Consider the following 25,484-nt stretch of genomic DNA (forward strand, 5'->3'; position numbering starts at 1 on the left):
ACCCATCTTCTAGTTCCCTGCTCTTCCAGGAACTGACTGTGTGGCCTTGAGCAAGTCTGTCTCTGGCCTCTTGTTTGTGATCCACTGGACGACAATAGTACTGTTACTTACAGTGACGGCAGCAGCCTGGAATAGTGGACACAGAATGACCTGGGACTCGCAGACCTTAGTCTGAGGGTTGGCTTTGCTCAGGTTTTGTAACATGAGCAAGTCACTTCACCTCCCTGAGGCTCACTCTCTGCCTCTGTAAATGGAAATAATAGTATATCCACCTCACATGGCAGTTGGGAAAATTAAACGCGGTAACTCGTTCACTCATTTAGCAACATAAAATGTTTAAGTGCTTCTGCTGCCAGTCTCAGAGGTCGGCCCTGGGAGCACGGCGGGAAAGGGCTCTGACTGCAGGAAAGGGGCTGGGTGGAGAGACAGATTTCTCTCTGCCTCTGTCACCAACCCCCTGGTCCTAGCCAGCTGGATAATACCCCCACTCATCTCCTTGCTTCCACTCCAGCCCCTCCAATCTGTACCACAGCCAAAAAAATCTTTGAGAAATGCACATCTGCTCTTCTCAACCCTCTCAGTGGCTTCCCGTTGCCCTTGAGAGTAACACAGTGTTCCTACCTGTGTGCTACAGGCCCTGCACCCCTCACCGGCCTCGTGCCCTCACCCCTCACCGTGATCCTCTTGCTTGCATGGGTCCAACCTCGTTGTTCTTTGTCAGATCTTCTTCCTCTTCTTCTTTTTTAAATATTTATTTATTTGGTTGCGCCGGGTCTTAGTTGCAGCAGGTGGGCATCTTAGTGTGGCATACATGTGGGATCTAGTTCCCTGACCAGGGATGGAAGCTGGGCCCCCTGCATTGGGAGTGTGGAGTCTTATTCACTGTGCCACAGGGAAGTTCCCTGTCAGATCTTCTTAAACACTGCTATCTTCTGTCACAGGGCCTTTGCACATGCTGTTTCCTCTGCCTAGACTGCTATCCACCAAGTTAACTTCTGCTCAACCCTTAGCTCTTATCGCCTCCTCAGGGAAGCCCTCCCTGATTTCTCTGACCAGATCAAATTGGTGCATATTATACTTTGCTTCACATGCTTTATCTTGGGAGAGTTTACCCCAGCTGTGATTTAACAATACTGTGTGTGTGTGTGTGTGTGTGTGTGCTGGGGGTGTCATTTGGGTAATCAGTGAGATGCATGAATTCAGTGCCTGAGCCTGATATCCCCAAAGTCCAACATACACCTGGCACACAGTAGACTCAAAAATTTTTTGTTGGATTCATCAATTTATCCAACAGATATTGAGCACCTACTATGTGCCAGGCACACTCATAAGTTCTGGGGATTCAGCAGAGAGCAAGACAAGCTGGTGGAGGGAAGCAAATAAAGAGGGGCGAGTGGTATTATCCCTTTACAGAGGAAGATACTGATGCTCAGAGACATTCCACGTCTCATGTAAGGTCACACAGCTAGTGAGTGGTGGTGCCAGGACTCAGATCTCCTGCCCCGGAATCCCATGCTTTACCACTGGATCTCTCTGCCTCTCTCTCCCAGCACTGAGTTCCATGACTAGGGCACCAGCACCCATTCCTTCCCTGGTTTGGGCATTCATGCACTCCTCCTCTGATCACTGTGTGTTGGTGTATTCTCATGTCATTCAGAGGAGGCAGTGAGGGCGGCCTGGTTTAACGGCCCTCAACGAAGAGGCAACTGGTGTCCCCCTCACCGTCTGTGTGCCTGTGTTATGAACCAGAAGGAGGCAGGGCTCACTACAGCGCATAATCTGAAAACCTGGCTTCAAGTCCCAGCTGTGCCCCCGGGAGGCTGGGTGACCTTGGGCAAGTCTCTTCACTCCTCTGAGCTTGTCTCCTCCCCTGCACAGTGGGATGAAGACTCTACCTCACAAATGTGGGAAGAGATCCTCCCACCATGATTCTTCCAGGGGTGTGTCAAAGGCAAAGGGTCGCTGTGATTGTTCTGGGGCAGGGCTCACCCAGAGAGCCAGGAGTCGGGATGTGGTAGTTGGGGGGGAATCTGGGCTTGCCCAAGTCGGGCCAGAGAAGAGCAAAGATCCAGAGCCAGCCTCCTAGAGAAGCAGTCTAGGCCCTGCCAGGAGTGCTGGGACATCTAACAGATCCCGCCCCCTGCCCCACCAGGCAGCCAGCGGCCTCTGTGAGCTCCTGTCCGTCAACAGCTGCATGGGCCACGTGAGGCGCATCTACCCCCAGCTGCTCCTGGCCCTGCTTATTCAAGTCCATTACCACATCGGCCTCAACCTGCCTGGCCACGTGGTTTCCTGCAAGGACACCAAGAAAGATGGACAGCCCTCTGGTTTCGTGCCTGTATGGTATGTTCCTACTGTCCCCGGCAGGGGGAGGGCCACCAGCAAGGGCCCTTCCGAAAGTCTTTAGGGCAATTGATCAGTAGAAATTAGCTTTGGGACTAGAAGAGAAAACGGACGTGCACTTTTTTTTCTTTTTTAATTTATTATTTATTTTTGGCTGTGATGGGTCTTCGTTGCTGTGTGCGGGCTTTCTCTAGTTGTGGTGACCAGGGGCTACTCTTTGTTGTGGTGCACGGGCTTCTCATTGCAGTGGCTTCTCTTGTTGTGGTGCACGGGCTGTAGGTGCATGGGCTTCAGTAGTCGTGGCTTGCGGGCTCTAGAGCACAGACTCAGTAGTTGTGGCCTCCGGGCTTAGTTGCTCCGTGGCATGTGGGATCTTCCCGGACCAGGGCTCGATCCCATGTCCCCTGCATTGGCAGGCGGATTCTTAACCACTGCACCACCAGGGAAGTCCTCAGGTGCACACTTTTATGAGATAGCCAATCATGTGTTCAACAACTGTTTGTGAGCACCTGCAGGGTATGTCTTCTGCTTAGTGCTGGATGGCAGGGAAGAATCAGCTTCCCCCAAGGAGCTCGCCATTTCGGTTTTCCTCCTCCCTCCCTAGAGATATTATTTGTATTAGATTTGTACCCAAGGCCGAACCATTTTGATTTTTATTTATTAATTGGAACAGGTAATATAGGCACACGGGTAAAAATCTCAAAAGGCATTAAAAGGGAGTCTCTGTTCCTCTCTTTACCCCAGTCATCTGCCCTAAGATGACTAAGAACCCCAGGTTCTTTCTTGCCCTTCAGAGGGGGTTGATGTAGGGCTAAGCCCATGTGTTTTCATTCTCTACTTTTATACCAGTGTTAGTGGACCTTACACAGTTATATATTTTTGCTTTTATTGTATACCATATCTCTGAGATCATTACATATAGAGCTGCCTCATTATCTTTAACAGCCGCATAATATCCCTCTGTGTAGATTCCAATATACCATCATTTACTTAACCAGGATCCTCTCGATTTAGGTGCTTCACAGCATTTTGCAATTAGAAACAATGCTGCAGTAAGTGAGGCTGTTTATACGTCTTTATACCTACATGTGATTTTATATGTAGGATGAATTCCTGAAAGTAGAATGGGTGCATCAGAAGGTTTCTGTATTTAAATATTATGGTGGAATAGGAATATGTGGTGGAAAAAGTTCTTGACCAGTGAGTGAAGGGAAAATGAAGGACCTCCTAAAGCACCCAGTTTGCCAAATTGCCTCCCACAGAGGACACCACCGCCAGTAGTATATGACACTATTTATTCCTCCACAGCCTTGCCAGCACATTCTCATCTTTGCCAATCTGAAATTTGAAAAAAATGGTATTTTGCTGTAATTTTAGTTTGTATTTCTCTTATTATGAATGTGGTTGAGGTTTAAATGCCATTTCTGTTTCCTTTTCTGTCAGCAACCTGTTCTTGTTCTTTGCCTAATTTTATATGGGACTGTTGGGAATTTTTCTTATTGGTTTGTAAGAGCTCTTTATATATTAAGGACATTAACTCTTTGTCATTTGTATTCCAGTTTATCACTTAACCTGCAACAATTTGATGGTCTTTGCTATTCAGAACTTTAAAATTTTTATGCAGTCCAGTTCCTCAGTCTTTTCCTTTTTGGTTTCTATTGCGTGTTATGCTCAGAAAAGTGCACTTTGAGGGATAGAAGGCAAGCAGTTGTGTAGCTGGGCTTGATGTCAGGACACCTTGGGTTTGAGTCCTGGCCTATAACAGTGCTTTGCACTTTGGGTTAAACCAATTTAACCTCCTGGCAACTTGGTTCCTTGCCAATGAAATGGGGTAAGCAATTCCTACCCTGACAGGTGTGTTGTAAGGGCAAGATAGGATCTTGTCACATGACGATACCATGTGCTGAGGCTGTGGAGAGAAATTTGTCTGGCAGATGGAACTGATGGTGGGAGAGACTTGGGTGGAGGGAGGTCTGGCCTGTTGGGGGCAGGCTGACATGAGGTCTCAGTCCCCTTGTCTTGGCAGCTGTGTGGTCAAAGTGGTGAAAATCCTTCTGCTGAAGATGGGCTGCTCATACGAGGCTACCTTTCTGGAGGACCAGGGTGGCTGGGAGCTCATGGGACAGGCGGAGAACCACCACCGTGGAGTGTCCCTGCTGGCCAGGTGAGGCCAGCGACCCCCAGGGCAGGGGCTGGAGGGAGGGGAGAGACCTCAGGGTCTTTGGAAAGACCTGGGTTTGCATTTCTCTCTGGGCAAGACCCTTCCCTCCATCGTCTCTCCTCTGAGACTGGCAGAGTATCATATACCTCAGTGGGTAGCCAATTCAGATGTGAAAGATAGCACACACTCTACAAACTGTCGTTACAGCAGTACCTGGCATTGCAGAGCACTTAGGTTATTTATAAAGCACATTTCTCAGCACATTATGAATTTAGTTCCCACGCTAATACAGAAATTATGGTCTAGCCGAGCAGTTTATAGTGTGGCCTTGGAGCAGGTCTACCTGCGTCTGAATCCCAGCTTACCACTACCCAGCTCTGTGACCCTGGGCAAGTTCGTTTCCTTCTCTGTGTCTCAGTTTTCCCATCAGTAGTGTGGAAATAATAACAGGGCCCACCTCCAAGATCTGGGTGAGGATTAAAGTACTTTGAACAGCCCCTGACATATAGTAAGAGTATATAAAAGCTAACATATAGTACATATATAAAAGCTAACATATATAAAAGCTAACATATAGTACATATATAAAAGCTAACACAGGTTAGCTTTTATTATCGTCATGCTGACTGGTGGGGCAGGGATTTTTTTGGGGGGGGGCGTGGCAGGGATTATTAATGCACATTTTGCAGGGGAGGGTGCCAAGTTTCAGAAAGGGACAGTTATATACCAAAGGTCACACAACCAGGAAGTGGCAAGGCTTGGAATTGACCTGCTGACCCAGATCAGGGCTTTTCCCCCCAACCACACACAGCCTCCCATGGGGTCAGGAGAAGGGTGGGGCGGCACCTTGATTTCACTAATGTGGCTCCTGCAGGAAGAGTCTGCTTCTTAGCCCTGCACGCTGAGTGTCCAGGATGGTGCTCTCCCCAGGGGTCTCAGGATACAACCGCATTTATTGAGCACTTACTGTGCTCTAGGCACCATGCAAACAGCCATACATTCATGGACTTCCATTTAACCCTCACCATGACCGATGAAATAGCACTATTATTTTCCCAGTGTTACCCATGAGGAACCTGAGACCCAGAGAAGTTAAGTGACTTGCCCAAAGTCACACAGCTAGTGGTAGGGCCAGAATTTGAACCCAGGCTGTCTTACTCCAGACTCTACTCTTGGCCGACACACTTTCCTGGACTCATTGATTAATGAAGCATAGTGCAGACTTGAGGTTGCATCAGAATCACCTATGGGACTCGTTAAAACACTGATTGCTGGGCCCCACCTCTAAAGCTTCTGATTCAGTTAGCCTGGGATGGGAGCCTGAGGATGTGCATTTCTAACAAGTTCCCAGGTGATGCTGATACTGCTAGTCCAGGGGCCGCACTTTGCAGTATTTTTTTTTTTTCTTTCTTTTTGCGGTACGCGGGTCTCTCACTGTTGTGGCCTCTCCCGTTGTGGAGCACAGGCTCCGGATGCACAGTCTCAGTGGCCATGGCTCAAGGGCCCAGCCGCTCCGCGGCATGTGGGATCCTCCCAGACCGGGGCACGAACCCATGTCCCCTGCATCAGCAGGCGGACTCTCAACCACTGCGCCACCAGGGAAGCCCAGGGGCTGCACTTTGAAAACCACTGGCTTAGTAGAATGAACGAGGCAGCTGGAGTGGGGAGCCCTGGGTTGGGGCTCCAGCTCTGCCATTTTCCAGCTCTATGACCTTGGGCATTTCACACTCAAAGCCTCTGTTTCCTCATCTATGAAACAGGTTAACAACAGTAACCTACCTCAAAGGGTAATGGTGAGGATCAAATGCAATAACTACTTGAAAGTGTCTGGCTGCTGCCTGGTGCCTAGCGAGTGGGTCCTCACACCCTTTCCTTCCTGTCTCTTCCTGCTGGAGTGGTCCTGTGCACGCAGGGGTCTTAAGCCTATCTTTCTTACTGATTTGCTCTGTGCTCTCAGGCAAGTCACTTTCCCACTCTGGGCCTCAGTTTTCCCATCTGTAAAATGAAGCAGTTAGATCAAATGGTCTCTGAGATCCTGTCCAGGTGGGAAACCCTGGGGATGCAGGAACACAGGTGACTTGGGCTTTCCCAGAGTTTTGAGTGTTGGGGCTAGGCCCCCACCCAGCACATGCCCCTGGGGCTGGAGAGCCTAAGGGCACTGTTCCCCCACCCCAGGGCCATGGTGCAGTACTCCTGCCAGGAGCTGTGCCGCATCCTCTATCTGCTCATCCCGCTCCTGGAGCGAGGCGACGAGAAGCACAAGATCACCGCCACTGCCTTCTTTGTGGAGGTAGAGACTGGGCACTGGGCGTGGGGCAGGGGTCCCCCTGGGCCTTCCCCTAAGCATAGGCCTCAGTTCCCATTGCTGGTCATTCCTCCTGTGCAATAAGTACTTAACACTTTAGAGTCTTTCCTGAACATGATTTCTTTTGAGTAGGAAGGCTTTGTAGCTCTCTCTCCCTCCTCCCTCCCATCTCTCCTCTTCTTTCTACCCCCTCCACCCCATTCCACTCTTCCCAGACTCCCCCTTGCCCCAGGCAACCACCAACATTTTGCTGGGCACCTCTGTGTGCCAGGTACCAGATTGGAGACACAAATATGAATTTGACTCTGCCTTGCTCTCAAGGAGTTCTTGGTATGGGAGTGGAGACAGAGTACACCCCAATTATGACACAGGGTACTATAGAGTGACTTGTGCTATGATGGGGGCAATTCAGGCTGTGGTGGGAGAACAAAAGTCTTGGATGTGCTGGGTGGGGGAACATCAGGGAGGCCTTCCTGGAGGAAGTGACAGCTAAGCTGAGTGAGTGTATGGGGTACTGGAGTGGGTACTGGGGAGAGATGAGTCAGGAGGAGGTTGGTAGGGTTGACCCCAGAAGGGAAGACTTGCCAATAACAATAGCCAACGTTTATTGAGCACTTACTACCTTCTAGGCATATTCTAAGAGCTTTACACATACCGATCCATTTAATCCTCACAATAATCCTATGACGCACATACTATTCCATCCCCTAGTTTAGAGGAGGAAACCAAGGCACAGATTTAAGTAACTTTCCCAAGGCCACACAGCTCGTTAAGTGGCTTATCTAAGATTCAAAGCCAGACACCTGGGCTCTAAAGTACACTCTCTCTTTCGTTTTGTGTGTGTGCTTGTGGTTGTGTATGTGGTAAAAAATATATATTTCATGAAAGTTACCATTTTAACCATTTTTAAGTGTACAGCTCAGAGGCATTAAGTGCATTCACACTTTTGTGCAACCATCACCACCATCCATCTTCAGAAGATTTTCGTTTTCCTTCCCAAACTGCAAATCTGTACCCGTTAAGCACTAACTCTCCCGCCCTCGTTTCCTCAGCCCCTGTCACCACCATTCTACTTTCTGTCTCTATGAATTTGCCTATTCTAGGTTTCATATAAGTGGATTCATCAATGTTTGTCCTTTCATGTCTTGCTTATTTCACTTAATATAATGTCTTCAAGGCTCATCCATGTTGTAGCGCAGGTCAGAATTTCATTCTTTTTTAAGTCTGAATAATATTCCGTCGTATGTACATACCACATGTTGTTTCTGCATTCATTGGTCGATGGACATTTGGAAAACCCACTCTCTTAACCGCCATCCCATCTTCCTCTTGTGACCTGCTGGCTGCCACACAGTGGGTCTGGGCTATCACCAGGGTCTGTACAGTGGGGCTCAGAGGCTCACTGTCTGCTCAGACAGCGGAAGGTTAAGGAAGGCTTCCTGGAAGAGGTGTCATTTGAGCTGGGCCTTGAGTAAAGATTGCCAGGTGGACACAAGGCAGCGTGGCAATCCCGGCACTTCTTGCACCTTTCTGCCTCTCCAGTGGACTGTGAGTTTAGGGAGTAGGGACTACATTGTGTTTATGTTGCATCCCTAAACCCAGCCCCAAGAGGGCCCCCAAGAAGTGGGGATAGGATGGATGAGTGAGCACCCAAGTGAACACTTTGCCTGGCTCTGCAGGCACCAGCAGAATATGTCACCTCCAAGAGGACAAGCGTGTGTCTGGGAGCCAGGAGGCGGGGTTACAGCCTCAGCTCTGCTGGGTCTACTTCTAATTTCCCCCATGACCCTGGTGAGGAAAGGGAAAGTGCCATTTCTTGAGGGGCTGCCACATGCCAAGCACCACGCTGACCTCTTTTATCTGCTACCCCACCCATCAGCACAGCAGCCCTGAAAACCAGGAATTATGAAGCTCATGTGTCGGCGAGGCAAGAGGCAGTTTTCAAGGTCGCACAGCTCAAGTTGTCCAGAGAGATTCAGACCAGGTCTGCCCACCTGGCTCCTCTATCCTGGTCAGCCTCGTGGCAGAGGCGGTCCTCTCTCTGTCTGTTAGTGGCTGCCACAGGGGCTCTTGGGGAGGGGGGTGGAGGTTGGACCTCCCGTGTCCACAAGGTCAGGGACAGTAGGCTTAACCTTTCCCAGCATTCCCCTGGAGCCCTGAGCAGTGGCCCTCCCTCCCTGTGGCAGGGGTCCTCACCCAGCTTCAGTCCTTCTCCCGGTCCCCAGAAGAGGTGGCCCACTCCTGGCCAGAGCCAGGCCCACCATGTTCACAGTGGTGCTTTGATGTCGCTCAGATGTCCCTCCCCGGCTCCCCCAGCCCCCCATGCTGTGACTGTGTGTGTGCTTGCTTCTTCCAATGGCGGGTGAAGTCTTCAAGGGAGCTGTGACCTTCGGCAAGATGCTGAACCTGTCTGTGCCTTGCTTTCTTATAATACAGGGATAATGAATTGCCCATCTCATGGGTTTTGTTTTTTTTTTAAGCAAAAATTTTAAATCTTTTATTGTTTCACTCTTATTTTGAAATAATTTTAGATGTAACAGAGGAGCTGTAAAAATAATGAGAAAGTTCCTATATATCCCACAGCCAGCCACCCCCGACGATAACAACTTACATAAAAATAGTACAATAATCAAAACTAAGACGTGGGTACAATACGATGAACTACAGATTGCTCAGATTTCACAGTTTTCCACTGATGTCCTTTCTCTGTTCCAGGATCCATTCCGGATCCCACCTTGCACATTAGTTGACTTAATGGGACCTCCTTCATCTCCTCTAATCTTGTCTGTCATGGCCTTGGCACATTGAAAGACTAACTCTAGGTATTTTGTAGAACGTCCTTCCATTTGGCTTTGTCTCGTGTGTGCCCATGATTAGACTGAGGTTATGCATTTAGGAGAAGAACCTGTATAGGTGATGTGACCTCTCAGGGCATCATGTCAGGGGCCCCATGACCTCTATTTTAACTTCTTATTATTGATGATGTTAACTTTCATCAGTTGGTAAAGGCGGTTGGGACTGTGAGGGTAACACTATCCTTTTGTAAGTAAGAAATATATGTGAAATATATTTGAAACTAGGCAACTTAAACTTTTACCCCCTAATTTTAGCATTCATCAATGGATCCTGCCTTGAGCCATTATTCCTGTGGTTTTCTAATGATGATTTTTCTACTTCCTTCATTCAGCCTACAATTATTAGTTGGAATTCTTCTGTACGAGTTGTTGCTTCTACTTTCACGTATTCATTTGGTCATTTTTTTATAGCAATACAGACTCGTGGATATTTACTTGATTCTTTGGGTTATAATCCAATACTATCCTTTTTTTCTTTTTTTTTTTGCGCTACGCGGGCCTCTCACCGCCACGGCCTCTCCCGTTGTGGAGCACAGGCTCCGGGCGCACAGGCCTAGCGGCCATGGCCCACAGGCCCAGCCACTCCGCGGCATGTGGGATCTTCCCGGACCGGGGCACGAACCCGTGTCCTCTGCATCGGCAGGCAGACTCTCAACCACTGCGCCACCAGGGAAACCCTTTATTTATTTATTTTTAACATCTTTATTGGAGTATAATTGCTTTGCAGTGTTGTGTTAGTTTCTGCTGCATAATCAAGTGAATCAGCTATACATACATGTATATCCCCATATCCCCTCCCTTTTGCGCCTCCCTCCCACCCTCCCTATCCCACCCCTCTAGGTGGTCACAAAACACTGAGCTGATCTCCCTGTGCCATGCGGCTGCTTCCCACTAGCTATCTACTTTACATTTGGTAGTGTATATATGTCCATGCCACTCTCACTTCGTCCCAGCTTCTCCATAGTGGCTGTATCAATTTACATTCCCACCAACAGTGCAAGAGGGCTCCCTTTTCTCCACACCCTCTCCAGCATTTATTGTTTGCAGATTTTCTGATGATGGCCATTCTGACCTCTCATAGGGTTTTGATGAGGATTAGGTGAGTTCACATAAAGCACTTAGAACAGTGCCAGCACACTGATGCAGAGCAGCAGTGCTGTATGATGAGTGGAGGGCGGGTGGTAGGTGGAGCCCCACTTTTCCTGCCTCCCCCACTCCCCACCCCATCAACTGTCCTGCCCGCTCTCTCCAGCTCTCTCTTCTCATCAAAGACACAGGGTCTCAATAGTCACAGTGGATGGAGGACAAGGGAACAGATGGGAGAAGTGCTTATGAGGATGACTAGGCAGGAACTGAAGACCGGTTGGGTGCTGGAGGTGGGGGGCAAGGGAGAGGAAGGAGATGAGAGTGATGCCTGGTTTGGGGCTGGGACAATGGGGGGCTGGTGGTGCTAATCCCGCAATTGGGGGCACTGGAGGAGGGCAGTTCTTTTGTGGTGCGCAGGCTCCAGGGCGCGTGGGCTCTGTAGTTTGTGGCACACGGGCTCTCTAGTTGAGGTGTGCAAGCTCAGTAGTTGTGGTGCACGGGCTTAGTTGCCCCGCGGCATGTGGGATCTTAGTTCCCTGACCAGGGATCGAACCCACGTCCCCTGCATTGTAAGGCGGATTCTTTACCACTGGACCACCAGGGAAGTCCTGGAGGGCAATTCTAAGGAGGAAAGGAACCATTTCTTGTTGGATGTGAACTCAGGCAACACGTGTTCCCTGAGCACACACTTCACCCCAGAGCTTGTATCAGGTAACAGGTGCCCAAGGAGAAAGGCTCAGTTTGTGTCCTCAAGGAAGCCGCCAGTGGGATAGGATACGGGAGGCAGATGCATAAGCACATGGGGGCACTAAGGTTTCCATGTTCAGGACTCCCAGGGCCCCAGAGAAGGGGGCAGTCAGCCTAGACGAGGCCTGGGGACACTGTCAAACATGCCTTCAGGGGGGCTGAGTTTTGGATGGAGCTGTGCATGGTGAGCTGGGGCTAGAGTGGAGGTGAGAGCCCCGGCAGAAGGGAATCCTGCCCGCACAGAGGGGACAAAACAGCCTGAGTCATTCCGTGAATGACGGGAAGCTTGGTTAGAAGCTGGCTGGTGGTAAGAATGTGGGCTAGAGGGTAGGCAGGTGTGAATGAGGCCCCAGAGGCAAACAGGGCCTGAGGTACCCCTTGGGCCAGGGAATAATTACCCTTACTTCCTCAGCTCCTCCAGATGGAGGAGGTGCGACGGATCCCTGAGGAATACTCTCTGGGGCGGATGGCAGAAGGCCTGAGCCACCAGGACCCCATCATGAAGGTGCTGTCCATCCGAGGCCTGGTCATCCTGGCCCAAAGGACTGAAAAGGTAAGTGGAGCGTAGGGGAGAGCCCACCCAGCTAGACCCCTGACAGGAGGAAGGATGGAGCTTGGCCATCCTTGACTCTCCAATACTGGTGGCTGGAATCAGAGCTCATTTCTGTCTCTGCCTCAGTTATCCCATCTGTAAAATGGGTATCACTTAATAATTCCCTATATACTTCATTCTTTTTTTTTTTTTTTTTGTGGTACGCGGGCCTCTCACCGTTGTGACCTCTCCCGTTGCGGAGCACAGGCTCCGGACGCGCAGGCTCAGTGGCCATGGCTCACAGGCCCAGCTGCTCCGTGGCATGTGGGACCCTCCCAGACCGGGGCATGAACCCGTGTCCCCTGCATCGGCAGGCGGACTCTCAACCACTGCGCCACCAGGGAAGCCCCATTAGCGTTATTAAAAGTGCTGTGTTTTTCTCTACCAGGCACTGTTGTTGCATCTTAGGATTTAGAGGGACAAAGGGACAGGATATAGACTCAGAAAGCCAGCTAACAATGCATGGTATCATCTATATAGTGCCAAGAAGCGGGGAGACAACAAAGGGCCTCAGGTATCCAGGCTAGGAAGGAGTCAGTGAGGCCAAAGAAGGCTTTGGGGACAGCAGGAGCTTGAGTGAGGGCATGCCAGGCAGGTGGGACAACGTAAGCAAAGGCCTGGAGGTGGGACTTGCTTGACCAAGTTCATCTCAGTGAATCAGAGGCTGGGTCTCCCACCTGTTAGCACAGATAGGAGCCCCCATCCCAAATGCTCCTTCTCCACAGACCACCAAGGTGCAGGCCCTCCTGCCCTCCATGGTGAAGGGTCTGAAGAGTGTGGATGGGCTGCTGGTGGTGGAGGCGGTCCACAACATCAAGGTCATATTCAAGGGGCAGGACCGGAAGCTGATGGACAGCTCGGTCTATGTGGAGATGCTGCAGATCCTGCTGCCACACTTCAGTGATGTAAGGAATCCCATGGGGGTGGGAGGATGGGGTGGGGTGGCACCCGGAGGGCAGTTCTCTACTGCTCTGGGAGTTGCAGTAGCTCCCACAGCCTGTTGGGACCTGTGCGAGGCTGAGTCAGCCCAGGGGAAGCGGCACTAGTCCCGACTGGTCCTGGTCTCTTTGTAACTGGTTTGCACAGAGAACGTTCCTTTTCTAATTAGTTCTCACAGAGGGAGGTCTTTTTGCGTCATCAAGTTTCCCCAGAGCCTTGCCTCACTGTGATTGGTCCACCTAGAGGGGTCACTGTTTTATGATTGGTCGCAGCAGAGGGGGGCATTTTCCCACTTGGCATGAAGGCACATTTTAGGCTAGTGGGGGTCCTGGCTGGGAAGAGTGGGCAGAGCTCCAGACCTAGGCTTTGTTGAGGGAGACGCCAGCCCCAGATCGGCCCACCAGGTGGCCTTCACTGTTTTCCGTCTCTGTGTGACTTGCGCCTGGAGGGGCCCTCAGAATGAGTGGAAGGAAGGCCATGTGCTTCCATGTGGGGCACAGAGGCCCAGGCAGCCTCCTGGAAGACGGAGCATGCCTGAGCCTCTGGATCTGCCCCAGTCACGAGAGGACGTGCGTTCCTCCTGCATCAACCTGTACGGCAAGGTGGTCCAGAAGCTGCGGTCGCCCCGCACCCCGGCCATGGAGGAGCAGATGATCAGCACCTTGGTGCCCCTGCTGCTGACCATGCAAGAGAGCAATGCCAAGGTGAGCCAGGTGAGTGTGCACGGCCCTGAACCCAACCTAGAATCACAGCTGATCCACCACCGGACAGTTTATTTATGTCTGGCCAAGTCTGTTTACCAAAGGTACCCATGTCAGTATTTCTCTTCAAAACAGCCAACTTCACTTGCATGTTTCAAATAGGAATTGCTTTTCCAAAATCCAGTTTCATACAGTTGTTTGGGGGGAACACGTTCCGGCTGTCCTGGAATTCCACAGCTCTGGTGTTCTCTTCCTGTTGGCCCCCAGAAATGTGTGAAGACCCTGTTCCACTGTTCTTGCTTCATGGCTTGGGAATTGCCAAAAAGAGCTTACAGTCGGAAGCCCTGGGACAACCAGCAGCAGATGGTGGCCAAAATTTGCAAGTACCTTGTGAGTGCTTCCAAGACTACAGTGGGTCCTTCTGAGTGTGTTGGAGGTGGCAGGTTCTATCCTTGACTCTTTTTTCTTTTTACCTGAGCATCCTTACTGACAATTCCATGACCACCTATGAGTCGTTGGCTCCTGGAAGTTCATCTTCGTCTCTCACTCCTCTCTCCACTTCTGGTGTTCCCTCTCCATGGCTTACTGACATCTCCCCCAATGAACCACACACACCTTAAGCTCAGCATCTCTTCTGAACTTATGCCTATCCCATGTCAGTTCTGCTCTGTCCCTCTAGATCCCCAAAAGCTGAAACCTAAAACTAACTGAGGCTTATTCCTCTCCCTCACCTTCACCTTTGATCAATCTTAAATATCCTTAATACCTCCGAGTCTGTCTTTCCCTCCCCCTCCCCACTATCATTACCCTTAGTTCAGGTCATGGATGTCTCTCAGCAGGGCCATTGGTCCAGCCATCCATTGGGTCCCCAAGCCTTGAATCTCATTCCCTCCAGTCCACTCCCCATTCAGGCCACCAAAATGGTCTGGTTAAAACACAGTCTGTCTATATTATATCCCTGCTTGAAGGGCTCCATCGGCTCCCTTTTCTACAACAGTAATTCCCAGTGTGTATTCTTTGCAACACCAGTCCTACAAGATATGCCCCACAGGGGAGAAAAGAAGTTCCAAGACAAATAAGTTTGGGAAATACTGCATCGTCATATTCCTCTTGGGGATTTGCAGTGCCATCGGTACATTAAAGCTCTGAGATGTTCTGTGCTGAGGAAATGTTTCATGGTTAATTCATGGTTTCCCAAAGTTATTTAACCACAGAACTCCCTTTCGAGATAACACCTGAGAACATCCTGCAGTAGAAGAGAGCCATATATACAGTGAAATGCTGCACTGCAGGATGCAGCCTGGTTCCTCCACATACAATTTGGGAAGCTTTGCCATCTAGTCCCACCTACCTTCCCTGTTGTTATGGGCTGCGTCCCCCAGGATGCAGACTCTGAGGCAGAGATTGGCATGCAGGAGGTTTATTAGGGAGCACCCTTGGGATCAGTTCCTGTGGAAGGAAGGGCAGAGAGCAGGAGTGGCAGTGGGAGGAGTCAAGCTGCAGTGTAGTTTCAGGGGAAGTCTCAGCCAACACTATGCTGAGATTCCTCACATTGGAACTAGGGGTCAGGTTTCCACATAGACGGAGCCGTCTGTCAGTTTCTGGTTCTGTCCCTTGAAGAAGGTCTTGAGGTTGTGGATTGCCTTGTCATTGGATGCCAGCCAGCCTGGGAAGGGACATGACTTTGGGCCAGCAGTTCTCTTCCACCAAAGCAATCTGTACCTGGGAGAATAAATCCTTTACACCCTAAGGGAGATCTGGCTGGGGCCTACAGCATCCCCATTCTCCCACCAACCTAAGAAAAATATACAAAGTAACAGATTGTTACTTTGCAACAGTAACCATTAACAACAATGCTCAAAACCTCTGCAACACAGTGCCTAATATTTTACCTCAGTTTACAGAGGGAAAAAGGCCTGGAGGAAGTGTTTGACCAGGGTCGCTAATTCAAATACTTACCATGATCTGTGACTGCGCAGTTATGATTATAAGTGACGTGGAGGTGGTAGGGCTGTGACAACCTGGAGCACCCAGGCTCTGTTTTTTTTCTGTTGTTTTTTTTTTAAGCATTGGTTTTATTTTTTTTTTCCTTTTTTAAAAAAAAATTTATTTAATTAGACTGTGCCAGGTCTTAGTTGCGGCACACAAAGTGTTAGTTGCAGCATGTGCAATCTTCGTTGTGGTATGCAGGATCTTTTAGTTGTGGCATGCGGACTCGTAGTTGCGGTATGCGGGCTTCTTAGTTGCGGCATGCAAACTCTTAGTTGCAGCATGCATGCGGAATCTAGTTCCCCAACCAGGGATCGAACCCGGGCCCCCTGCATTGGGAGTGCAGAGTCTTACCCACTGGACCACCAGGGAAGTCCCTCCAGGCTCTGTTGAAAGCACAGTGGAGAGCTCCAGCTCACCATGCAGCCCACTCTCACCAGGGTCTCCAGTTTCACAAGAAAATCTAGATTTTTATAAGACATTAATTAACAATCAATTTAGCTTATTTAAAACACTGTGCTGGCTGCTGCCCTGCCAGCCACTTGTGGCCTGTGGGCTGCCAGCTTGTGACCTCTGCATTAAACCCTTCCGGATTCTCAGTCTCTTCTTTGCTCTCCAGGCATCAGCACCTCTGCTCATAGGAAGGTCAACCTCTAGCCTTAGCTTTAAGAAGGGGTCCGTAACCTAGTCATTCATTCATCCAACGCCAAGCTCTGTCCAGGGTACTGAGGACTCTGAGCTGAGTGAGCTGGCCCCTTCTTTTGGGGGAACACCAGATTCAGTGGGGGAGACAGGTATAAATAATTATAGGCCAATGTCATAGGTGCCATGACAAAGGCTGTGCAACATGCTACGGAAACGTCAAGAGTGGCGGGATCAGCTTTGCCTGAGGCTTGTGGAAAGCTTTGGGGAGGAGCTGGTTTCTGAGCTGAGCACCAAAGAATGAGAGGGAACTCATCAGGAAGGAAAGAGGGAAAGGCACTCCAGTCAGGAGCAATGGCTTGTACCAGGTACAGATCTGGGGAGAGCTGGGCCACGACTGGGACCGGAGCATGGTGTGCATGGAGGTGGGGATGGAAGTTGACACTGATTTGCCCACCAGGCCCAGGAGTTTACTCCCTGACATGCAGATTGTCAACAGGAGAGTGATCAGATAAGACTTCTCTTCATCTCCCTCAACAGTCTCTTAGCAGATTGCCTGCCCCCTAGTTTCTACTTGATCACACCCAACCTGAACATCACTGTCAGACTATTTTGCCCAGAACATTGCTTTGTCATTGCCCTTTTAAGAATAAGTGCTGGCTTTGTATTTTCTAATGCATAACGAAGCCCTATTCCTATCTGTATTTTAAGGACTTTTAAGACCCTCCTAAGTCTCTAGTTTATTCCCCACTGCTCTGTAACTTGAATCCTTTACCTTGGTCAAACCTGTCTCCTTAGTCATGTCCCTCGCATGCCATGTCCATTCTCAGCTCTGGCTGAACTTGCATTTATTTTATTTTTTAAAATATGTTTATTTTTAATTTATATTTGGCTGTGTTGGGTCTTCATTGCTGCGTGGCGAGTGGGGGGCTACTCTTCATTGCGGTGCGTGGGCTTCTCTTTGTGGTGGCTTCTCTTGCTGCGGAGCATGGGCTCTAGGCGCACGGGCTTTAGTAGTTGTGGCACGTGGGCTCAGCAGTTGTGGCTCGAGGGCTCTAGAGCACAGGCTCAGTAGTGGTGGTGCATGGGCTTAGTTGCTCTGCGGCATGTGGGATCTTCCCAGACCAGGGCTTGAACCCATGTCCCCTGCATTGGCAGGTGGATTCTTAACCACTGTGCCACCAGAGAAGTCCCTGGACTTGCATTTTAGAACTTACCTTCCGGCTGTAGCAGGTGGGTGGATTGGAAGAAGAGACAACCAAGACAGAAGGACCATTGAAATGACTGTTGCAATCAGCTAAGAGAACATGAGGCCTAGCCTCTGGGAGAGTCCAGAATGGGTAGCAGAGATGTTTAGGAGGCAAGGAGCCAGGACCCGACTGCCTGACATGGTCCCCGTTCCTAGCTTTGGGAGGGGTGGATGGGTAGTCCCTCTGAGGGCCCAGCACTCTCAGGTTTCTCTTTGTCCCAGGTGGACACCCATCGAGACAGTGCCTTCACGTTCCTCAGCCAGAGCCTGGAGTACACCAAGAGTTCCAGGGCCTCCCTCCGGAAGTCCTCGGTCATGTTCATAGGTAACCTGCCCTAGCAGAACTAGTCCTACTGCTTCCTCCCCTTGGAAGGAAGCTGCGGCCCTTCTGGCACTGGGTGAATGCCTCCCCTTGGGTGCAAGCCTTGGCCAGCAGACGGCCTTGGTATAAATTAGAAAGGTGTCCCCTCCTCTGAGATCACTGCTTGGGAAGTGAGCCAAGGTCACAACCTTGGCATCTGTACGCAGAAGTGCTGCGTCCCCGCTGAGTACGGTGGGGTCCAGGCCCAGCAGGAGCTTGCTGTCAACCTCGGCAGGAGGCGCCAAGCTGCACAGTGGAAAAGTGAGCTAGGATCTCAGCTCCATGATCCCCTTTCTGTGTGACCCCAACTGAGTCATTTACTCCCACTGAGGCTCCTCTGTAAGATCTGTAAGATCATCAATAAGATGGGGATCAACTCCTACTTCATGGACCGGATGAGAATTTTTTTTGCGTGTGTGAACACTGGCAGATAAAGGTACTCCTTCAGTGTTAGTCACCTTCATCCTTCTTTCCACAGTCCCGACCTCTGCCTTTCTGGGGGAAAAACCATAGATTCCCCTCGCTCAGGGTCCCCCCATAGGACCCTTCTCATGGCATGCTTTCTCCTCTCAGCTACCCCCCTCCCCTCCGCTCCCTGAAATATCCACACACCCTTCAAGGATCAGGAGACCCTACTGCAGAGAGGCTTGGAGAGGATGACGTTCCCAGCCCTCCACCTTGTAAAGCGATGTTTCTTTTAGTACCTTCGCCCAATTCACTTGCAGTTTTTCATCCATCCTGTCGTCCGTGCATGCATTCATTGGCTTATGCCGCAAACGTTGATTGATCCTCTTCTCTGTGTCAGGCACTGCGCTTAGCCTAGAGAAACACAGAACTTTTCAGGAGGTGATGCTGATGTTTGGGGGTGGGGAGGTGTAGGGGTGGCTCTTAACGTGATCAGTTCCGAGACATATGAGTGATGCCCAGGACAGGGGGCGGGGCAGAGGGGTGGACGGGCAATCCCTCAGGCTGTGGGGACCGGCTCAGGGACACCTTCTCACACAGAGTGACATTATTTTTTAAATTTTGACTTCTCTAAATCTTGCTCCAAATTAATCACTTCTAAAAATGTTGGTGTTTAACACCCTGGGAGGCTTCTCCGTGTCAGGGCCTGTGCTGGGAAAAGAAAGCTGGGTAGCACCTGCATCTGCCCGCAGACAGCTCCTAGCGTGGTGTTTTGATTCCTGACCTCCTGCGGGTTATGGATTTTTTGTGAGACCCTGAAGAAAGTTATGAGCACTTTCCCTAGAAAAATGCATATAAGCATACACTCAGAGACTATCCTTCCTACTGCCCCATCCCCAGTGGATCTAAGCTGAAGAAACCCCTGGTCTGGTGGGAGATGTTCACGGATCACAAGTAAAATACAGCACAGTATACACAAGTAGAGAGAAACTCAGAGAGTCTGGGAACCCAGAGAGGCGTTTAACTAGCTTGGCGGCAGGGTCAGGAAAAATTTCCTGGACGAGCGACTGTGTTAAACTGCATATTCAAGGACAAATAGGAATTCACCAGGCACAGAAGTGTGGGAAGGGCCTTTTGAGAGGTCCGGCTCATTCACGGATCCACAGGTACTTTAGGAGCCAGGCATGCAGGCTGGGAGCAGGGTAGGGCTGAGCAGTGTGGCCGAGGAGCTGAGTCTCAGCCCCTCCCGGGGCCCCATCAACCACTTGCCCGGAAGGTATGCGAGGCACTTGGTATTCTTCCTGTTACTGTGGCTCAAACTCCCTGGAGGAGGGGTGCCGAGGCAGCACCTCCCTGAGTCTAAGGACGCTAAGGACCAGCCTGGGGAAGAGACCACCTAGGGCCACCTCTCAGAGTCAGCTGCCGCCCAGCTCCTGCCCCTGTCCTGGTGCCACCCCTGCCTGCTGGACCTGCCACCTCTCCTAGGAATCTGTGTCGTAGGGAATCTGTCCCAGGTCAAGACGAAGTTCTCTTTTTGTGTCCTTACTTGTGGGGCTGGAAGAGGGTAGGGAGAGCTTTTCTGAGAGGGTCTGGTCCAAAGGTGGGGGTCGGAGTCAGGAGGTGGAGGCACTCACCTCTCAGATTATGCTCAAGGGTCCCTGGTCCCCTGCATGGAGAGCATCATGACGGAAGATCATCTGAATGAAGTTAAAGCCGGTAAGTCCTGCCCTGCGTTGGTGAGATTTCAGGGGCCAGTGAGGGAACGAGTAGGCTCACAGTGGGTAATGGGAAAGGGAAGGGTTATGTCCCAAGGCCAGGGGTTTTAGCTCAGTCCAACTGTGCTGGTATTGACCCAGGCAAGTACATGTTAAGTACTGTGGAGTCACCAAGACACAGACACACAACCCCACCCTAGGGGAGCCTATGATCCAGGAAACGAGGCTCAGAAAATAAGACCAAAAACCATTTAGAGTAGAGCAAGTAGTTTAGGCTCTTAAGGGAGCACGTAAATTTTGTAACTGGGGAAGCTGATGGGAGCATGAAGGTAGGCTGGGGTAGTCCAAGAAGGCTTCCCGGAGAACGCAGGTTTTGATTCAGGCTTCAAAAGGCATGAACAATTTGAAGAGCTGGGAGATGAGGGGACGCTGAGCAGAGTGCTAAAGCCAAGGCATGAAGGGAGAAGGATGGGGTGTGAGACTCATGGGTGGACCTGGTCTTAACAAGCGACTTCTCTCCTCCCCATAACTCAGCTCTGGAAACCTTGAGACACGACCCAGAAGCATCAGTGTGCATCTACGCGGCTCAGGCCCGGGACAGCATCCTGGCCAGCTGCTGGCGGGACTCTTGGCCACTGCCACATGGGGACTCTTGGGCATGTGACCCGGCTACCATACACCGCTGGAGCCCTAGCTGTGAGAACCTGCCCACTTCCCACCAGCGGCGCTCCTGGATCATGCAGGCGCTGGGTTCCTTGAAGATGTCCTTGAAGCAGTGATGTCCCTGAGCCCCCAGCCCTCCTCGGAGGTGGCCATGGCCCCAGCCATGCTCACTATAAATGCCACGTGTTTTGCCTCTCCTCACGGAATGTTTCCTATGAGATGAGCATGGCCTTAATCATTGAGTCAGTCAACATTTACAGATGGGCATAGTCTGTCCTGTCCACATCTTATAAGTGGGGAGGCTGAGGCTCAGAGAGGTGGTATGGCTTGCTCAAGGCCACACAGTAAGTCTGCTAGATGTCTCAGGTTCCCCTCCCTCACAGGGAGAGAATAAGAACAAAAGGAGATGATGATTTGGTTAGCCTTTGGTGGAGGAAAAGAGAACCCCTTCCACCCCATGATATCATGCATATCCCAGAATCCTGATCTCTGAGTCTCACCCTCCAGTCTTTGCCCAGCAATTGGCCACCACTCATTCGGGCAATATTTACTGAGCACCTAATCTGGGCCAGGCCTGCTCTGGGTGCCAGAGATACAGATGTGAATGAGTCCCAGCCCCAGGCCCTGGGCAGTTCATAGTCTGATGCAGTGGTTCTCAACTGGGGGTGATTTTGGCCAGGTCTGAAGACATTTTTGGTTGTTACAACTTGGGGTGGGAATATTATTGTCATTAGTGGGTAGAGGCCAGGGGTGCTGCGAAACAGCCTACAGTGCACAGGGCAGCCCTACAGCAAAGACTCGTCCATCTCAAATTGTCAGAAGTGCTAAGGTTGAGAAACTTTGGCCTAATGGAAGTATCAGAGACATATAAAGACACGAACAGCCCAGCAGGTCAATGCTGTGCTGAGCGGCAGCATAGGGGCTGTGAAGTCCAGAGGAGGTACATCAGCCAGCTGGGGGTCGGAGTGTCAGGGAAGGCTTCCTAGAGAAGAGACGTCCCCTCCAGGGGGTTTGGAAAGATGACCATATGACAGGCATGTATGGAGAAGAGCAGGGCACGTGGGACCAAGAACCAACTACAGATATGTAGGTGCCCTGGAGCCCAGAGCGGGAAGGAAGAGGAGGGCAAGGGCTGGGTCAGTATGGCCTTGGAGTCTGTGTTAAGGAGGAAGACTTCAGAGTCTGGGAAGGCATGGTGGGAAGGGGAGAGGCAAGCAGTGGGGAGATGTGGGCAGATGTCTGCTTTAGAAAGCTCCCTCCTCGTGTGCATACAGGCACTGCTGATAGGAGGGCAGATGGTAGCCATTCTGGACAGGAATCTGTCACTCGTCAGTCATAATAGGTTTATGCATGCCTGTAACTCAGCAATTCCACTCGTGGGCACACGTGTCAGGGAAATATTCCCATAGGTCCATAAGGGGAGACGTATGAGGAAGTCTTAGTGTTCTCTGTGGTGCAAGGCAGAGGAGGCAGCCTGAGGACCCATCTTCGGGAAGTGAATGGGCACTCTGGAGTCCCATGCAGCAGTTAGGGGCAGTAGCACCATGGATGGGACCTAAAACCTAGTGCTGAGGGAAAAAACTATCTAAAACATATGCACAAAAGAAGTTGCATCTTGCGAGGATACTTACAAACTGAAAATGTCCATTAAAACACATTAGAGTGATAGGAGTGGGAAAGGAGGAGGGCTCTGGAGCATTAAATGGAATAAATCAGAAAATAGAGAGGAGGAAAGCTCATGCAGGAATGGAGGGAAAGTGCTGGGTCGGGGGGTGGTGGACAAGAGCACAGACAGGGAGACCCGGCTAGAGGCTTTCGGGGCCTGGAAGGGGCCTGGGCTGCAGTGCAGGATGGAGAGGGTGACTGGACCTGTGGGAGATTGAGGAGGGAGAATTTTCAGAATCTGGTGGATGACAGGAGGCAGAGCAAGACGTCAGGATGGTGCCCAGGTTTCTGGGTGGATGACTAGGCCAATGGCATCCCCCACTGAGCATCCCTCAGGACCAGGAGCAGGTTGGGGGAGGGGTGAGTTCAGTCTGGACATGGTGAACTTGAGGGGCTTGTCTGCCATGCTAGTGGAGACCGCCCCCAGGTGCTGGCTGCACGTGGGAGGGATCTGAGATGGAAACAGATTTGGGATTCATCTGTGCACAGGTGTGAGCTGAGATTCCCTGGGTGAGTGTGCAGAGCAGGAAGAGACGTAAGCCTGAGGGTCACCTACATTTAAGCTCCTGCTGGGGATGAGGAACCCACGAAGTTGACCACACAGTCATCTTCTAATAAATGTAGGCCAAGGCCATCAGGATTCTGGGCCTGAGAGAGTAGGAAATGGGGTGGTCATTTTGCATAACCTTGTCCATTGCCAAGAATGTTCACGAGCATTGCCTCATTTGAATCTCACAGTAGCCATACGGAATTAAGGGGAAGGCAGGTTGGCTTCATTGCCCACGTTCTCCAAATGAGGACAGGGCTCAAAGACGGTGGGTGTTGTCCAATGTCATGCCAGGAAGCAATAGAAGTGTGGATCCCAAAGGCCTCCCAACTCCCATGCTTGAGCTCTTTCCACCTAGAGACACGGCCGTTTTCATTGGCCAGCATCCTGGTCTTGGTGGCCTTGATACATAACAGCCACCTATTCTGGGTCTGGGTGGTCTTGAAGCACAAAGGAGTCTGATAGGCTCAATTATTGGCCAAGGCCCCCAAGTAGTCTCGAGCTGGAAGGGTCAAAGAGCACATCCCTTCTCTGAACCTTCCCTACCATCACCTAAAATCGTACAGGATTTTATAGGAATCACATTTAAAAAAGGAAGCAGAAAGACTTTGTAGGCTCTGTATTCAGGAAGGGAAAATAAATAAAGAGAATAAAAGGGAATCCTTAGGGAGCGGGCTAGAGGAGGAAGTGTGGAAAAGGAGGTTTGGATTTAGAGGAAAGGGAGCATTTGGACCAGGTGTTCTGCTGGGTGTGGGTGAGGTAGAAAGGGAGCATTTGGACCAGGTGTTCTGCTGGGTGTGGGTGAGGTTCCAGGGACACAGTCCTGACCCTGGAAAGCTCCACGTGTCATCCTTAGCCCTGCTGTCTGTCTCATCCTCGTGTCAAATAATGAGCAAGCCTGCCAGCTCTGCTTCTGGGCGTCAGATCTCTTTTCTCCCTTGGCCTCTCACCAGCATTCTCCTTGTCAATCTCTTAATCCAGACTCCCCCATCAATCCTTCACCTGGCAACCCAGGCCTTCCTAAGACAAATTTGCCCATAGGTCTGTCAGTGGCTCACTGTCCTCTGCAGGATAAAGGGCTACAGGGCAGTCAGGCCCTCTGGCCCCCACCCACCTTGCTGGCCTTCCTCTTAACTCTTGCGGTAGCCAGCATGCAGGCTGTGGCCCACCCGCGTGTCTCTGCACATGGGCTCCCACTGCCTAAAATGCCCAACTTCCCTTCAGCCCCCATCCATCTGCAGAGATAGTCTTCATCTCTGCTCCCAGGTCTGTGTCACCTCCTCTGTGAAACCTCCCTGAACCCCCCAGGGAACACCCACTCCTCTGCGAAACCTCCCTGAACCCCCCAGGGAACACCCACTCCTCTGCGCCTCCACTGCACAGGCTTGTGACCAGCTGGGGTTTAGATTGGTCTGCCACCTGCCTGTCTTTCCCTCTAGACTAGGCTGTGAGCTGCCAAGACTGTAGCACCCGATTCAGGGCCCAGCAGCCAGTTGCTGGGTAACCCAGGGGTTGCAGGAAGGCTTACCTGGCCCGGAGGCCTTGTTCCTATCTCAGCTGTGGGGACTGAGGGTAGAGATGGTTCACCTCAGAAACAGAGTGTGAGCACATCACTCCTTTCCTCAGAACTCTCCAGAAGGTCCCACTGCACGCTGAGGAAAACCCAAACACTCAGACTCACAGCCCATTATCCCTCCCACCTACCTTCTGCTCACACTCCTTGCTGCACCACCGAGCCCGGCCCTCTCTGTACCCTCCATGGGTAATGCTCTTGCGCAGACAACCCCCAGCCTCTTCCTTTGCTTGAATGCCTGCCCACCCTGTTTAAAACTTTTCTTCCATAGTCCTTGCTACCACCTGACAAGCTCTCACATCTTATTTGTTTATTGTCTGTCTCTCTCCTCTACCTAATCAACTCCTAGAGGGCAGGGATTTTACCTGCTTTGCCTAGCGCTGTATACCCAGCGACTAGAACAGGCCCGGAACACGGAAGGAGCTTAGGAACTATGGGTTGACTGAACCCACGACCCCAAAAGTACTCGGGAGGGCGCGGCGGGGCCGGTGCTTCCCGGGGGAGAGGTGGAGTCCGGTCGGCCACGCCCCAAAAAAGGCGGAACCAGAGGCACAAGGGCCGGCGCAGCCCGGAAGATTGAAGGAAGGGTACCCACGCCGCCGGAAGTTGTCGAGCGATTCTCGGCGTCTGGACCGTGGCAGGAGAGCCAGGGAGCTGACATGGAGCGGCAGGAGCAGGACGCGGCCTCTGATGACGCTATGGACTCGTTCCTGGAAAAGTTCCAGAGCCAGCCTTACCGCGGCGGGTTCCACGAGGACCAGTGGGAGGAGGTGAGCGGGCCCGGGGTCTCCGCAAGTTTGTGTGTGTGTGTGTGTGTGTGTGTGTGTGTGCGCGCGCGCGCGCGTCGTTCGAACTCCTGGGGCCTCCAGGGCGCCGAGGCGCCTCCCTCACCTCCGAGCCCTGCCGCTGCCAGCGGAAAGGTGGTTTCTACTTGAGTGTTAAAAAT

General features: G+C 51.2%; 2 protein-coding genes and 1 long non-coding RNA gene across 4 annotated transcripts in view; 2 read left to right on the forward strand and 1 right to left on the reverse strand.

Moving 5' to 3' along the window:
* The window catches only part of MROH7 (maestro heat like repeat family member 7), a 50,238-nt gene extending 29,369 nt beyond the window's left edge, over positions 1–20,869 (forward strand). Inside the window, exons 15-24 of the mRNA XM_067726275.1 lie at positions 2,153–2,343; positions 4,370–4,507; positions 6,680–6,794; positions 11,910–12,050; positions 12,815–12,994; positions 13,586–13,741; positions 13,997–14,119; positions 17,832–17,934; positions 20,029–20,091; positions 20,625–20,869. Of these exons, the coding sequence (XP_067582376.1) occupies positions 2,153–2,343; positions 4,370–4,507; positions 6,680–6,794; positions 11,910–12,050; positions 12,815–12,994; positions 13,586–13,741; positions 13,997–14,119; positions 17,832–17,934; positions 20,029–20,091; positions 20,625–20,869 (1,455 nt within the window). The remainder of the gene's footprint in view (positions 1–2,152; positions 2,344–4,369; positions 4,508–6,679; positions 6,795–11,909; positions 12,051–12,814; positions 12,995–13,585; positions 13,742–13,996; positions 14,120–17,831; positions 17,935–20,028; positions 20,092–20,624) is intronic.
* On the reverse strand, positions 15,134–25,043 carry LOC137218769 (uncharacterized). The gene is made up of 6 exons (XR_010940845.1): positions 24,904–25,043; positions 24,494–24,617; positions 20,010–20,103; positions 18,675–18,789; positions 16,073–16,181; positions 15,134–15,451 (listed from the first exon to the last, which is right to left on the reverse strand). It is a non-coding gene; the product is annotated as an uncharacterized lncRNA (long non-coding RNA).
* Positions 25,044–25,122: 79 nt separating this feature from the next.
* The window catches only part of TTC4 (tetratricopeptide repeat domain 4), a 39,421-nt gene continuing 39,059 nt past the window's right edge, over positions 25,123–25,484 (forward strand). The window contains exon 1 of one of the 2 annotated variants that reach the window (XM_067726276.1): positions 25,123–25,308. In XM_067726276.1, coding sequence (XP_067582377.1) covers positions 25,198–25,308 — 111 coding nt within the window. In that variant the 5' untranslated portion in view covers positions 25,123–25,197. The remainder of the gene's footprint in view (positions 25,309–25,484) is intronic. The other variant, XM_067726277.1, reaches the window with a different exon arrangement.

This window comes from Pseudorca crassidens, chromosome 2 (assembly GCF_039906515.1).
Source record: "Pseudorca crassidens isolate mPseCra1 chromosome 2, mPseCra1.hap1, whole genome shotgun sequence".
Classification (NCBI taxonomy): Eukaryota; Metazoa; Chordata; class Mammalia; order Artiodactyla; family Delphinidae; genus Pseudorca; species Pseudorca crassidens.